Source organism: Somniosus microcephalus, chromosome 8 (genome assembly GCF_052327205.1).
Source record: "Somniosus microcephalus isolate GS21.2 chromosome 8, FLI_Smic_1.0, whole genome shotgun sequence".
In the NCBI taxonomy this organism is placed as follows: Eukaryota; Metazoa; Chordata; class Chondrichthyes; order Squaliformes; family Somniosidae; genus Somniosus; species Somniosus microcephalus.
This window is the reverse complement of record NC_140994.1, coordinates 27,091,710-27,108,081: the sequence shown is the minus strand read 5'-3', so window position 1 is coordinate 27,108,081 and position 16,372 is coordinate 27,091,710. Positions and strand designations below refer to the sequence as shown.

General features: G+C 42.5%; 1 protein-coding gene across 3 annotated transcripts in view; it reads left to right on the top strand.

The window, feature by feature from the left end:
* LOC147113393 (uncharacterized) overlaps nt 1-16,372 on the top strand; it is a 374,107-nt gene that overhangs the window by 53,070 nt on the left and 304,665 nt on the right. For all 3 annotated transcript variants that reach the window (XR_015079196.1, XM_085994401.1, XM_085994400.1), the window contains 3 exons: nt 2,278-2,409; nt 3,903-4,060; nt 12,758-12,855. Coding sequence is in view for 2 of the 3 variants with exons in the window: in XM_085994401.1 (XP_085850527.1) it covers nt 2,278-2,409; nt 3,903-4,060; nt 12,758-12,855 (388 nt within the window). In the remaining variant the exon portion in view is untranslated. The remainder of the gene's footprint in view (nt 1-2,277; nt 2,410-3,902; nt 4,061-12,757; nt 12,856-16,372) is intronic.

Here is a 16,372-nt window from a genome sequence, read left to right as displayed (position 1 = left end):
GTATATTCCTGCAATACAATATCCATCCTACAACATGACCACACATCAGCTCTCTTTGCCTCTCCGTGAGCATGCCAATAATCATCAGCAATGGGATGAATGACCAGTTAATTTGAGTTGGTGCCCAGGAACGAGGAAGCAGTTACTGCTGGGGTGGCATTTAAAGGGTTGTGGCAAAGTAACATGGGGCTGGATCATGTTCCAAAGTCTCCTGCGTGGCTTGGTCCTAAGCATCATCTTCGTCGTCATCGTTACTGTTGAGTTGAAGAAATGTCTTCCCTGCTTCTCCTCCTTCTCATCATCATCATCTTCCTCCCCATCATCATCCTCTGCCACGGTTACTGTGATGGATCTGCAGGAAAGGAGGGTAGACACTAAGGCCTAGAAATTCTGTGGGCTGCGCCACCAGTTAGCGCCTAAAGAGGGCACTCAGTGGCTTTAGCGCCACTGGCCACCCCTCCCGCGATATTTAGCTGGGGCGCTAATGGCGGCGTTAGCCTGTTGCGCTGCGCCGCCATCGATGACGTCATCGGTGTGCGCAGCACCCCACTACCGTCCCGATCGCGATATTTGTTTGCGACCGCCTCCGCTACTCTGGCCGCAAATCGCGCCCGGTTCACGGGGCCTACCTGTGGCGGGAGTGGCGCAAATTAAGGTGGAGGTGCGGGGCGGCCGTTTTTTTTTGGCGGCCGCCTGCCAGCACCTCCGTCCCCGGCCTCCTGATTTCACCCCGCGGCAGTGCCGGCTGTTTTCCGAGAGCCCGGCACTTCTCCTCGGTGCCGGGCTCTTTTGCCGGCACTCGCGATCTCTGATCGCGCTGGTGCAGGCCCCTCCCCCTTAAGAATGGGAGGAAGGCCTGCAGTACCGCAGCACACCGTGCCGCAGCGTGTGGCGCTGCGGCACGTTGCGCTGCGATATTCAGTTTCAGCGCCCTAAGGGACGCGGAGCGCCTCGAGCAGCGCCCCGTGTCCCTCTTGGGGCGCTCAAGCTGAATTTCCGGCGGTCGCAACTGCTCTGATCGCAGCGCTAATTCCGGCGCCCAGGCGAGCTTGGCGCCCCGTTTGGGCCTCCACCAAATTTCTCCCCCTAAGAATGAGTGAGCATTACCTCCTTGGGATTAAAGAGACAGAGAAGAGTTTTGATCATGGTGCTTTACAGGGATGCCAGGGCGACATTGTAGGTGTTCACTTACTAAATTGGCACAAGCAATGCTGCCAACATCACCATCTCCCATGACAAGCGCTGAATGCCTCCCCACGATCTCCATGCCTTCTCTTCGTGGGGCTTGAGGGGGTTTATGGCCTTCTCCGGTGTCATGCCTCTGTCAGGCATTGTGCACCATTTTCTCCTGCAAGAAGATAGATTAATGAGGCTAAGACTAGCAGTTGAGGAGTGTGTGCCAAGTAACATGGGAGACCTGAAGTAAGAGATGTTGGGGTATCAGCCTGCTAAACTGGAGGAAGGGTTTTAGAGTTGTACATGTAAATATTGCTGTTATGGTAACTGGGTAGCCATGGTGCAAACTGCCAAATAAGAGCCCCCTTTAACTAGAATGCATTGTGCAGGGTTAGTTGCTCAAGTATTAATTTAAGAGGGTAAACAGTGTGCTAGTGCCCAGGATGGGCAAGGAAGCAAAGGAAGTGGCCAATGTGCAACCTGGCCTGCCCTAGTGAGGTCGTTGAACTTTGCTCAGCACTGCTCTGCAGTCCTAAGGCCATTGCCACCTCCCTCCAGGTGGCATGAGTGATATTTCTAGCTGACGTTCTGGCAGGCACATCTAGGAATCTGTGTCTCCTGACTTCAGAAATTCAGAACCTCCAGGAGGGCTTAGAGGTCTAGTTCGGTAAGGTTCTGTGTTCTTCTCCTCCTGCTTGGCACCATGCCCTGCTGCCTTGTCTGGCTGCTCGGTGCAGATGCTCCTGCTGCAGACATTATTTTTGAAACGTACGATGAAAAGATTGATGAAACATGTGAAGTTATGAGAGTCAAGAGACCTTATCCCCCAGTCTGATGCTGAAACGTGCAGGCTGAACTGTCTTTTTAAAGGTTGCACTCCAGTTTCCATACATTCTAGCTAATTACACCTGCTTTACATGGAATGTACGCCAATGACTACTCCAATGGGTAGGCAAATTAGCTTACCCAGGAAATTATTGTGTAACTACTTCTCCAGCACCGGCAGGCACAATTTTTTTCATTGGCATAACAGTGGCACAATTCACCATGTGGACCTAGTGATTGTGGTAATATACACAAATAATGCTTGATATTTTTCAGTTTGTTGCAGAAGGAACAAGACCAAATTAATTTGCAGCGTTCACTGGCGGAACTGAAAGAAAACAATAAAGTGCTAGAAGATCACATTTTCCTTAATGAGAAGGTGCATGAGAAAACTGAGGAGACTGAAAGGTAAATAATGAGATGGGTCTTTATACTGCAATACATTGTCCATTGTCATGTTCCAGACAGTACCAGAGTTCATGCCACTTTGGCCTGCTAATTACATTTTCTATTTGGTTGCTTTTTCAACTTTGATGTTTTCTGTTGTGTGGAAGTGGCACAGACCAGATAGCTTCTCATGTCCGAGAAACAGATTGCTGCTAGACTGAAAGAGTTTCTGACTTTGTGATAACTATCACTTTATTACATGAATAATTTTGGGAGTGGATGCATTTATAAACTATGGATTTGAAATAATAAGTATGATAACATCTTAATTTTTAATTATCATCCAATGTTGATTAATTGATCGTAGTGTGATGAAAATAAATTAACAGTAATAATTAAAGATGTGTCAGTTAATTGGACATTTGTAAAACCAAGTGAAAAGAGATTCTTTTATACCTTAGATCATAGCAGTCCATCATTTATAATAAGCAGCTAAATATATATTTAGTTAATGAATAAGATCATTTGCCTTGTTCATTTGACTGTTCAGTTAACTGTCATTATGTCAAAATATTTTGCAAGTTCACTGCATAAACTGAAATTAAAATAACAGTATGGTATATTAAGAAACCTTTTTGCATCATAATTTATTCAGTGTGTAAATATCATTCATAATTTAAGACCTTATTATTTATAGCTGATCACTTTGGAATGAAACTGTTTTTCCATTTATATTTCTTTTTATACATGCATGTTTAATTTTTTGCAAACATTATTTCTGATGAGTATCCCTTTCTTATTTTCAGCCATTTAAAAAAATATACTATCTAATTAATGCCACATTAGACTACATAACCCGCATGCTGGAAGGTGAGCGGGATATGCAGACTAGCAAGTTAGTTTATGTTGTTGTAAATTACTGCTTACATTTAATTTGTGTTATACCATATACTGTTTTTTTTGGTTAAAATTTCACCAACAAATAATAAACGAAACACTATTTAGAGCTGTTTTGCATCCGTTATGTCAGCAGTAAAAGGGTAGATTAACGCAGATCTGAGCTAATACAATCCTCCGACACTAGTTGTAATCGCATTAATTTTGGCATTGGCTACAGAGTGAAGTGGTTAAGAAGTAGTTATACACGTGGGAAAGGAAGACATTCTTGAGGAAGAGACCAGTAGCAGTAAGGGAGAGAAGAGAGTGAGAGACATACAATAGAAGAAAATGACAAGGGTTAGAGAGTAACAGACTGAGTGGAACAGTGAGGGATAATTGGATAAACTGGAATTTGGTGAGTGGGATTTGAAACTTGCACTGGTGTTTTCTAGGATGTGATTGTTGGGCTTTTTGAGGAAGCTCCTGTTGGGAGTAGAAGCAGTGACATTTTATCTAGTGAAAATAAACTTTGAGATAATGGACACACATCTGATGTACAATAAACAGTATGTTATAAGACATGAATTCAGTGATTGTTCTCTAAATGTAACCATTTAGTTCCTAATATTTGTCAGGCTGCATCAGGACCATCAAGATCTACAGGAGGAGGTTGCAAAGCAAGCCAGATGCTATGAAGTGACCATCACAGACCTAAGGGCATTGCTGCAGGCTGCAAAGGGTCAAGTGGCCTCACTTAGCCAGTATAAGAAGGTCTACGAAGAGCTTCGAGAGGGTAAACCGTGCCTCCTTTTTTTCCCCAGTCAAAGTGATTTTTATCAAAGGGAAAATTTTAACTATCCTTTTATATTAGACAAGAGAAGTTTGAGGCAATAAATAAAACTTAAAGGAGATGTTTGGTGTAACACATCCAAATCTGAGCAGGGAGGAGTATTGGATTACTTTTTGCTGTGCTGGCATTGCTGGCTTCCAGGTGTTCACCTTTGATCTGGCTTCAGGCAGGAATCTCTGAAGAGGTTTTTGATGACTTTTGACATAATCTGTGGCAGATCTTAAACATTTAGAGACTCCAAAGTGTGGCTGAAAATGTCAATGTATATTTTACATACAAAAAGTGATTGATTTACTGGAAAAATGTAAATGGGGGTTTCTTTTATTCAGTGAACCTTTTAGGGCCGCACTAACATTTTGCATCAAAAATCAAAGCACTTAAAGCCCTGCAGGGCACCCACAGGACACCTTCAACAATGTTACTTAAAAAATATTTCACCATTCGAATAGCTATTTACTGTCTACCATATATTGTGAACACCCCTTAAAGTACTGCTTGATGTAATTTAAATCTGATTTTTAAAGTTCTGTAGTTTTCAGGACATTTTAAATAAACATATGATGCAGTGGAGATTCCACCAAACATTTATGTTCAGTAGACCTTGTGGCCCCACATTCCTCTTTTATTGAAAAATTAGAGAAATGCCTGTTTTTCTCCTATGTTAATGAATTGCTAATGAAATTGCAGAAAATCACAGCTTTGAAACATGTAATTAGTGCGAATATATTTATAGCAAACACAATGCAATAGTGATCCTTTAACATTTCCCAAGTGGCTGATGAGCAACTGAACAAACACAACGGTTCCCAAAATTGCAAAGGAGACATCAAGTGGGGCAGTATGACACTGACAGAGTGGACACAAAGTCAACGACTTGTAGGACTTCATTGGATGACCAGAAGAGTTAAATGATTTAGCGAACATAAAGATAATACATGAGTATTACCAATAAAGTACAGTAGCAACGCAGGACATAATATTGGCATGAAGGAAAGGCATAGTTTCACCATGACCAATGATCATTAACCATTTATTGTTTTGGTGCCCGCAATTCATTGGCGAAGTAAATTCATGGAACAGAAAAATTCTCTGACTCTCTCTCCCACCCCTTTCTACTATCCCTTTTAAATGTGTCCATTAATACGTTGTGGCTATTGGCAAAGTTGTAGTTGTTAAAGGTATATGCAGAAAATGCTGTGCTGACACAAAATAAGCTTTTAGAAGGGAAATGGGCAGGGCTATGCGGAAGTCATTATACTTGGCATAATGGGAAAGAGAAAATGCTGTGGGGAGGAATTTCCAAAGGTGAAATCATTGTGTGTTAACCCTCAGTGCTCGCATGTTTAAAGGCAAAACTAACACATAAAAGGAGGGAATACCATAGAATAACTTGAGGCCCTATGGCATTAAGCAGTTCACTCCATGTTTGTTTGGGAGTAAGTATGTAGAAGGCTGTCAAGATCATAATGGTGTGCACAACTACTAGTAATGATATTTTCCACAATTTGTGAGCTATTTTATGTCAACCTGTTTATATATACTCATCAAACAAATAAAGTGAATGATTACTGTAATGTCCTCTGGGTGCCTGGAGGTGTCTATGGCATAAAAGTTGAGGTCATTGGTGACCGACACTTTCACAGGCACACCTCAGCCCCAACTCCATGGTAAACCTGAGCCTCCTTTTTAAAAAAAAAAATTCATTCTCGGCATGTGGGCATTGCTGGCAAGGCCGGCATTTATTGCCCATCCCTAGTTGCCTTGGGACATCCAATGATTTCACCTTTGGAAATTCCTCCCCACAGCATATTCTCTCTCCATTATGCACCTTCTTGAACCGTTGGTAGCAGTTTCGTACAACTGAGTGGCTAATCCTTTGCCGAACCGATAGTTGACCCTGTTGTACCCACTGCCTGCGTAGTACCAGCTGTGAGTAGTGTGAAATCTGTCCCTTTGTTAAGTTTACCAACTCCAGGACTTACTGGGAGTAAAGTTTTTGATTTGACTCTGTAGCTGCGGAATACTTATCATTCATGGCTTAGCAAGCAAGAACATGGACTTTTTCTCACTTTCGCTTGCCTTTTCTTCAACTTTTTTTTAGGAGGTACGAATATTCACACCAGTGCTAAACACAGACGAATTGTCTGTTGCTGTCTCTTGACATTATATCATTTTTACACACGTTTCCACTAAAATTAGCAAAGGCAGGAATATAAGGCTCTGTATAACAAAGTTTTGGGGAAAGATTACAAAAAATGGTATTAACATTAAAATTGTTCAATATAATTGAAACTGCATTACTGTACAGTGATTAGCATTAACAGGTACAGTACATGTATTATGTGAAACTGTGGAGTCATGTAATACTGATGATTATACCTGATCAGATTAATTTATGAAGTAGTTTATTCAGAATACTTCTGTTTATATTCCTAAAATATAAACAACATATTATGTGTACTTACTAATGTGTACATTACGTATTGTAAAATAATTGAGATTTTATGATAGAAAATGTACATTTATGAACTCAAAGGATTATAACATCAATGATGTTTTGCTATATTTTAGAAATATCTCTGAACTAATATCATATTTTCCATGATACTGCATCCAATTTTGTTAGGACTAGGGTGATTAATGAATCTTTGAAAACCCTATCAAAAGACATATTAGCCTTAAGAAGGAGTATGATACAGAGAAGGGTGTCTTATATAGTTTCTGTATAAACAAGGGAACATATCATGTTCTGGTATGTCAGAGTTTATTGGAGTGAAGCTCAATTTAAGGTGAATGTTCTTTTTCTAAGTCCTTATTTTTCATTACTTTTCTTGAATTTTTTACATCTTTGGCGAAGGATGAATTTTCTCATTGTCATAGTTCCACAATAGGAATTAGTGAAAACAAATACTTTTAGGAAAACCATTTATCATCTATACATCATGCCGTTTCTGTGACAGGAAATTGTAGCTTCTTTGTTGATTTCCTGCTACTACATTTGTTTCTTAAATCAAGTATCATTTATACTTCTCGCATTCAGGTTTAGGCACTTAATTTTAGTCTCTATTGAGGACTTCACCTAAAAAGAGTAAATGCTGTGCTACTCTACCTTATAGGAGTCACCAGGAGAAAGGGAGTTCTTGATCATCAGCTTCTTGCTAGGGGTCCCCCTTGGTCTGCAGGAGGAATGGGAGGAGGACATGAGGCCAGGCAGAGCAGCACCATCCGCTGCAGGAGGGCGAGGTGGACTCCTTCTCCGCCCCCCCTGCGGGTGCAGGACATCCCTCCTCCTCTGGACCTCCTCCACCAGGACCTCCAGTGCCGCATCCGAGAACCTGTGTGCCCTCTCACTCGGTCCCTGATTCATCCTGAAACCTGCTGCTGTGTGTCAGCCGGCCCACTCCTGCTGCAAGGCACAGCAAGATTTTCTCGTCACTCATTGCTAATTATAACTTTGCTGGAAACGGTTGGATTCAAACTCAGTGGGAGTTTTGTGGCTGCTCCACGAAAATTGCGTCTAATCAGCACTTGAGTGCTAAACCAGCAAGTGTCTGATTTAGCACCTCCGGGCAAGTTCAAATTATGGTAATCAGCAATTAGGCCCAAAATTGCGTGCTAAAACCAGATTTTCAAACAGGCGTGCCTTATTAGCACAGTACCCATTTAGTGCCTGTTTTCACCCTTTCACCAAGATAACACCCAGCTATGTTTTAAGCTGTTTAGCTGGAACCTCCAGTTATAGGTTCAAAAGCTATACAACTTCCTGCATGAACAGACATCCTCCAATCACACAGCTGTAGTACAAGTCGCAAAGCCCTTTTAATCATTAGAATCATCATATAGTACAGCCCAGAAGGAGGCCATTCGGCCCATCGAGTCTGCGCTGGCTCTTTCGAAAACAATCTAGTTAGTCCTGCTCTCCTTCAACTATTTATCCAATTCCCTTTTGAAGGCTACTATTGAATCTGTATCCACCATCCTATTGGGCAATGCATTCCAAATCCTAACCACTCGTTGCATAAAACAGTTTTTCTTCATGTTGCCTCTGGTTCTTTTGCCAATTACAGGAAACTTTGTGATATCCGGCACCGACGGGACCGAGCTGTTGCCGTCCTGTCAAAACTGCCGGACAAACCAGCGCTTAATGTTAAAACATACGGAGCTTTTGAGCTCCGTATCTAGCAACAAACCCTGTTGCTTAGCAACAGCTTCTAAACAGTCGGCCATAGCTTGCAAGCGTCTCTGTAGCTAAGCAACAGCTTTAGCTAGACCTTGCAGAGCCTGACTGGTGGAAAAAAAAGCAACGAAAAGAAAAAAACTTACTGAACCGACTTCTGAATTTTGCCGGTGGATCGAGCATTCCGGACAGTTAACCTCCGGATAAACCAAAGTTTCCTGTACTGTAAATCTGTGCCCTCTGGTGATCGACCCTTCAGCCATTGGAAACAATTTCTCTTTATTTACTCTATCTAAACCCTTCATGATTTTAAACTCCTCTATCAAATTTCCTCTTAGCCTCCTCTGCTCTAAGGAGAACAGCCCCAGCTTTTCCAGTCTCTCCATGTAACTGTAATCCCTCATCCCTGCAACCATTCTAGTAAATCTCTTCTGTACCCTTTCCAAAGCCTTCACTTCCTTCCTAAAGTGTGGTGCCCAGAATTGGACACAATACTCCAGCTGGGGCTGAACTAGTGTTTTATACAGGTTTAGCTTAACCTCCTGGCTTTTGTACTCTATGCCTCAATGTATAAAGCCCAGGATTCCATAATGCATTGGAAAGTACTGCTAGTCAATCTTCCGGATAAGAGAAGTAGTTCAGAGGAAAGACGATCTTTGACAATTCTCAGCAGAGGTATTTAGGCTAGTTCCCTGCCTCTCTACAAGTGGGGAGGAACTATGGGGCCAGAAATTCGGGTCGGAGGCTTCCCGCAGGTGCAAGCCCCCGACCTGCACTTTCCTAGCGCGCCTGCCGTTGTGCTTTGTGGGCCCGTGTGGGATTCCGATCCTGGGCCTCCACCAGCTGCCGGCGTGCAGTGCTTGCGTATCCCAGGGGCGCAGTTAGTTCGAAGCGTCCCCTGGGATCACGTGGGCCATGGAGAGCCAATCATAGCAGGGAATCTCTATTCATAGATTTGACAGGAAGAGCTGTCAAATCTATGAATAGAGATCGGCCCCAAAACCTAACTACTGTAAAACTTCAAAAAAACATTTTTAAATCACATTTTTAAAATAACTATAAATTACATAAATAACTATTTTAAACAATAATTTAAATTTTTGAAAAAATTATTTACCGTTTTTAACAGGGCTAAAAATAAACTTACCTTTCTTTAAAGTATTTCAAAATAATAAACCTGTGGAAATGTTTTTAAAATTTTAATTCACCACTTACCTTGTTAAAAGCAGGCCTTGCAACTGCTTTTTAAACGCGTAGCTGCTGGAGACTTACCCTCCCGGAGAAACCTGTGTAAAAAAAAACGGAAGTTCCAGGCCGATACGCGCTGCCTCTCCGGCGCACGCGTTCGACCTGTGAACCCCTTCCTTCAAGGGAACGGAAGTTCCGGTTTCCAGCGCATGCACGAAACCGGCACTTTCGTTGGCCCTACACGTGAGTACCCAGCGCGTACTCGCCCGTGGGGACCCGAATTTCTGGCCCATGATGTTTAAAAGCCCATATTGTGCACATGGCAACATGAAGCACAGGAGATAGGACTTTGCCATCCCATGGAGAATGTGCACCATCATCCAAAATGGTGGGAAAAAGTACTCAGTGGTTTGGGTTGTGAGGGGGAAGGTGCTGCTCAGTTTCAGCATGTGATAATTCAAAGATCCTTGAATCAAGCCAGATACATAGGTACTTTTAGATGACCGGGCAATCAACTTGTCTGAGGGTAGCGACCTCTTTGTGCTGCTCTCCCCCTCTATCATGCTTTCAGTGTTGGATGCTGGTTTCTGGTGCGCAGGATTGTCTTCCCCACATTTACTTTACTGGAACCTTTAACCCGATTTACAGACCTGCATTTTCCTAGGTTTCTGCTGCCATCGGCTCCCTACAGGTCACGTTGTTTTATACTTAAGCGTGCAGCCGACAGCAAGTTGAGCCCCACGTTTGCAGTCAGCTGCGTTCCTATCAAGTAAAGTCGTATTTTGTTTCAATCGTACAATCTTACCAAAATGTGGAAAATAAAAAAAAAAATGACATTATACAGAGGTTTCACTCATACAAGTACACTTCAGAAACAAACATTTTTTGTTTCTTACTGAGAGTCTGCAAGCAGCTCTGATTGGTTCATCGTCTGCTTCTAGAAATAAGCAGGTATTGAAACAGGCACGCTGCAATTCCTCTGGCTATACCACGCTGCATTGGTGGCTCCTGTGCATGTTCAATTAGGCCAGCCTGCCCTCCTCGCACCCTCCCTGGCAACTTCGTTCTAACTCCCAGAGTGGACGCACCCCCTAGTTTGGGAACCTCTACCTTTAGACTTACTCCATTCCGTTCCATGTCTAGTATCTCAAATGCTGCTTCTATATTAACAACTAGTCTGTGCTCACACCTAAGATTCTGCACAGAGTGGGGGTAATTTTTACTTTGTGCGATGGTGTAAAATGGACAAAAGCAATCGGCAGCGCGTTTTATATCTCTCCCGATTTTTGTTTCCACTGAAGTCAATGGAAATACAAATCGGGAGAGATATAAAACGGGCTGCTGACTCACTATCGCCCGTTTTACACTATAGCACAAAGTCAAAATGACCCTCAGTGACCTTTAAATATCAGACATGCTGTCATAACTGATTTCTTTGTGCCATGAACAGTATCATTAAATGCAATCTTGTATTTTTTAATGTCTGATTATAGAGCTGCATGGGAAAAGCTTAAGAGCAGGTCACTCACATTTCCTCTCAACAAGGGAAGATAAGAAGGAAACAAAGAAACAAAAATACCTTAAAACAAAGACAAAAGTAAAGTCCATTAGGGAAGAGGGAGGACAAAACCTGTCCCAATGTCATGGCTAGCATATTAATTTGCTTTTTATTCTTTATGTCCTTGCTCAGTCATTCATTCCATCACACACAGGCACATATCACAACATAACACACTACCATGTCTTGCTATGCAATTTCCATTTCAGGTGATTGTTATTGCCAGAATTCTAATATATGGTATTCATTTGCTCCTTTAAATGCCCCAGAGGAGTAATTAGCAGAGTCTAACATGCTGCCTCAACTGAGCAACTCCTAGTACTTTGTGTCACATACTCCTACAGTGGAAAGCTCTAGCATGGATGCATCCACTCTGAGAGGGTTAGTTTGTGAGTTGTAGGAGGGAGCACTGGGTGCAGCACAGGAGGAGGCAGAGCAGGTAGAATTGGAAGAGGTGCAACCTGTTGGCCAGAGTGCCAACTCGAGGTAGCTACTAAGCACACTACTGCACCAGTTAATATCCTGATACTGGTTTAGGTGGGGAAGCAGGAAACAATCAGAGGCTTGGAAAGGCTTGAATGTCTTGCATATCCACTTATATTAAGTGTGTAATTAGCAGGTTTCTTCAGGTCAGCCATCTACTTTCTCACCCCATCCCGGCCCCTTCAGGTTGTGGACATCAGTATTGACTCATTCAGAAACCACCCCCCCCCCCCCCACCCCCATGACTGCTGTAGCAGGCACAGGAGGAGGAGGTGGCTGTCTGTTCCATAAATTGTAGCCTGTCTTCCTTGTACTCCTTCAAATAGTGTTTCCAGCTACTGACTAATAGTGTTTTTTCCTTGGTTTTCTACACTCTATATTACGTAAACTTGCAAAACTAAAAGCTGGCCTGGCTCCTATGCTCTTGGGTTTTAATGGATATTTAGTGATGTTAATAGGTGCCTGCCCTCATTATTGATCCTGCCACTCCATTGGGTGGTCTGGTGTGTGAGTGTTATCTTGCAATTCAGCTAAAAAGTTAAAGATCGGGTTTAAAAACAAAGCAATTTTTATTATATATATTATTATTTAAAAGCAAGAATCACAGAGTTGTCACATGATTACTATTGGCCAATGAGATTGCAAGAAAACGACAGTCCTGCAATTACAATTGCCAAATAATCAGTCTAAAAAGCGATTATTATCCCCATTGGGATTTCTGGGATTCTAGTTGTGGAGACTGCAGCCATTTCTGCAGTCTCCACAAGTACTGCACCAGTGTGCAAGGATTTAGGGAACACAGGCCATAATGAATCCACAATGCTTTTACATCCTTTCTATTGTGTAACACGTAGCCTTCACTAAATGCTGTGGCTCACCTCCTTGCCAATAGTGCTAATGCACTAACTGGTGGGAAATCCAGAAGTAACTGTTCCTTGAGCCTGAAATCTGGGTCTCAAAGTCCATGGTGCACTACTCCTTTGTGCTGTACACCAATGATAACATTTTTATTTTTGCTTTCCTTAATCAAATTTTAAAAAAAATAGCTACAACTCTTCACAGTTAGTTGAGTTTGGGATTAGAATTGACTGGAATCTATAAATCGAAGAATTTGTTTTACATAAAATAACATACTGGAAATATCACAGTACGTTGACCAGCATCTGAAAGAGAAAAATAGGTTAACATTTCAGGGTGTGACCATTCATCAGAGCATTTATTTTATTTTATAAAGGTTTCCAGTACCCCATGGAAATGAAGAAGAAAAACTCATTGTCAACAATTTTCACAAAAACTACTGGGAACAGAAAGACAGTTAAAGCAACAAGCAAGGTGTGTATTGTACATTTAATTATAGTATTCAAGGTTAAAAAAAACTTTTAGCTTCGCCCAATGTTTCATAATTTTAAGTAAAGCTATGCAGCTGCTGAAATAATGTGATTTTTTTTTTTAATTTAAAACAAAATAAAGGAATATGAATAATTAATTTTGAAGAGTGCCACATGATTGATACTATATAATGTCCTACTCTTGCAACAGTGCAGTTGTAAGGCAGCAGGTGTAATGCATATGTGTATCTCATTAGTGTGAAAGCATTCATCAGTGCACTGAACATTCATCAACAATGATTTATACAGATGCTCATTGGCAATCCATTGAATGTGCAATTTATCCCACATGTTGGAGGACAAAATAACCTAGGAGATGGTAGGTCGAGTTCGCAAGTAAGATAAATTTTGAGTGTCCCATTTACATCACAGAGTTCATAGGGAGCATAGGATCAGTGAATTTAACCATATCTTTTTCAGGAGTTCTGGATGGCACAGTGGGTTAGTATGCTATCTTTTAGTTCTGAAACAGGTTGAAATATAGTTGAGACTGATGAGATAAACCTTTCTACCAGTTGTAAGGGTTCTACATGAAATAATTTGGGCATTTGCAATCCACTTCCTAGTGGTTGTAGGCCCACAGTGCATAACTGTATGTAATTAAATGGCTGTCATGCTGAAGACTTGTGCTCCAGAACTAGCCGCGCCTCTAACCAAGCTGTCCCAGTACAGCTACAACACTGGCATCTATGTGACAATGTGGAAAACTGCCCAGGTATGTCCTGTCCACAAAAAGCAGGACAAATCCAACCCGGCCAATTACCGCCCCATCAGTCTAGTCTCAATCATCAGCAAAGTGATGGAAGGTGTCGTCGACAGTGCTATCAGGCAGCACTTACTCGCCAATAACCTGCTCACTGATGCCCAGTTTGGGTTCCGCCAGGACCACTCGGCTCCCGACCTCATTACAGCCTTGGTTCAAACATGGAGAAATGGGCTGAATTCCAGAGGTGAGGTGAGAGTGACTGCCCTTGACATCAATGCAGTATTTGATTGAGTGTCACATCAAGGAGCCCTAGTAAAACTGAAGTCAATGGGAATCAGGGGGAAAACTCTCCACTGGCTGGAGTCATACCTAGCACAAAGGAAGATGGTTGTAGTGGTTGGAGGTCAATCATCACAACCCCAGGACATCGCAGCAGGAGTTCCTCAGGGCAGTGTCCTAGGCCCATCCATCTTCAGCTGCTTCATCAATGACCTTCCCTCCATCATAAGGCCAGAAGTGAGGACGTTCACTGATGACTGCACAGTGTTCAGTGCCATTCGCAACTCCTCAGATAATGAAGCAGTCCCTGCCCGCATGCAGCAAGACCTAGACAACATTCAGGCTTGGGCTGATAAGTGGTAGGTAACATTCACGCCACACAAGTGCCAGGCAATGACTGTCTCCAACAAGCGAGCGTCTAACCACCGCCCCGTAACATTCAACAGCATTACCATCGCATAATCCCCCACCATCAACATCCTGGGGGGTCACCAAAGATCAGAAGCTTAACTGGACCAGCCAGATAAATACTGTGGCTACAAGAACAGGTTAGAGGCTGGGTATCCTGCGGCGAGTGTCTCACTCCTGACTCCCCAAAGCCTTTCCGCCATCTACAAGGCACAAGTCAGGAGTGTGATGGAATACTCTCCACTTGCCTGGATGAGTGCAGCTCCAACAACACTCAAGAAGCTCGACACCATCCAAGACAAAGCAGCCCACTTGATTGGCACCCCATCCACCACCTTAAACATTCACTCCCTTCACCACCGGCGTACTGTGGCTGCAGTGTGTACCATCTACAAGATGCACTGCAGCAACTCGCCAAGGCTTCTTCGACAGCACCTCCCAAACCCGCGACCTCTACCACCTAGAAGGACAAGGGCAGCAGGCACATGGGACACCACCACCTCCAAGTTCACCTCCAAGTCACGCACCATCCTGACTTAGAAGTATATCGCCGTTCCTTCATCGTCGCTGGGTCAAAATCCTGGAACTCCCTACCTAACAGCACTGTGGGAGTACCTTCACCACACGGATTGCAGCGGTTCAAGGAGGCGGCTCATCACCACCTTCTCAAGGGCAACTAGGGATGGGCAATAAATACTGGGCTTGCCAGCGACGCTCACACCCCCATGATCGAATAAAAAAAATTGTGACAAATTGGTACTAAATTGGCAATTTCACTCAGAGGAGCCTGATTGACAAGTTGGAAAATCCACATGGGTCCTGTAAGCACAGTCTTTGGAGAGTTGGAAAGTAAAGCTTTGTTGTGCGTCTTTTCTATACGTGACCTGTATAGCCTTTGATGTTGACACTAGACGAATAATTTTCCGACTTGATGCTACTTACCAGCCAGCACACCTATATTGGAAAATATGAACATGATTCCTGACCATTATATTTGGAAATTGTGCACAGCAAGCTACCTGAGTTTTCATTCACACTTCTGGAGGGCAAGGCAACACACCAGCAGCATAAAATTGGAGACTTACCCATTAATTTTCTTGACAAGCACAAAAAACGTGTGAATGTGGTTATTTTTTACTTTCTCTAGTTTTTTTTGTAAAAGAGATGTTGATCAAGAGACTCATTTTAAATGTTGCTCTGTATGCCTTTTGTTCAGATTGCACCCACGCTGTTGCAAGCAATAAACTGTTGGCAAATCTGTGTACCTTTTTGCAACTTGGAGTTTTTAAAGGCAGGGCATTGTTCAGAGAAGCCAGATAACAGTTGTAATGTTTACCCATATGTATGGCTGCTGGGCACTGTTTTTCCTTTGTAATCAAAACTAAAGGATTGTTTCAACTTTTATGGTTTTAAATTGAATGTATAACAACTGAACTCTGGAAGGAAATGGGCTGCTTTCAACAAAGATCTGGTGTGTTAAAGAATTTGAGTTCACTGGAATCTGGATGCCAAATAACATTAAAACTGTGGCATAATACAGACTAATTTATGTAATTGTGATGTACAGTATATAGGGATTATCAAATACAGTGGAGCTTTTATAGTACAATAAAGAGCAGATGTACAGCTGTTTCTTATTTACTTCTAAAAAAAAATCTTCTGTTTTGTTTTGAAATCTTCATTTTTCCCTTTAGATTTCCCAGTAGGGTCAGATGGGCAGCTTCCCACATTATGGTCTATTTCATTCAGGAGGGCAGGACAATCTGTGCTCTGGATTATTCTGCAACCAATCTTGGTTCTACAAAGTGACTGCCAGTAGAAGGCTTGGGGCAAGCTAACTGTTAGACTTTCCCTGTTTCAAGCTGAAGTTTTGTGCCCAGTAAAGTGGTCTATTTAACAGTCCAAACATACATTATTGAAATTCACTGTCAAGCAGTAGCAGCTGAGGCTGAGTGAGAGGCGGATGATCTCTTTGAAGGACAGGTTACAAGATTATAACATAAAGACACATGAGGAAGGTCATTCAGCTCACCTTAATTTAACCTTCTAGAAAGACCCTACATCACGA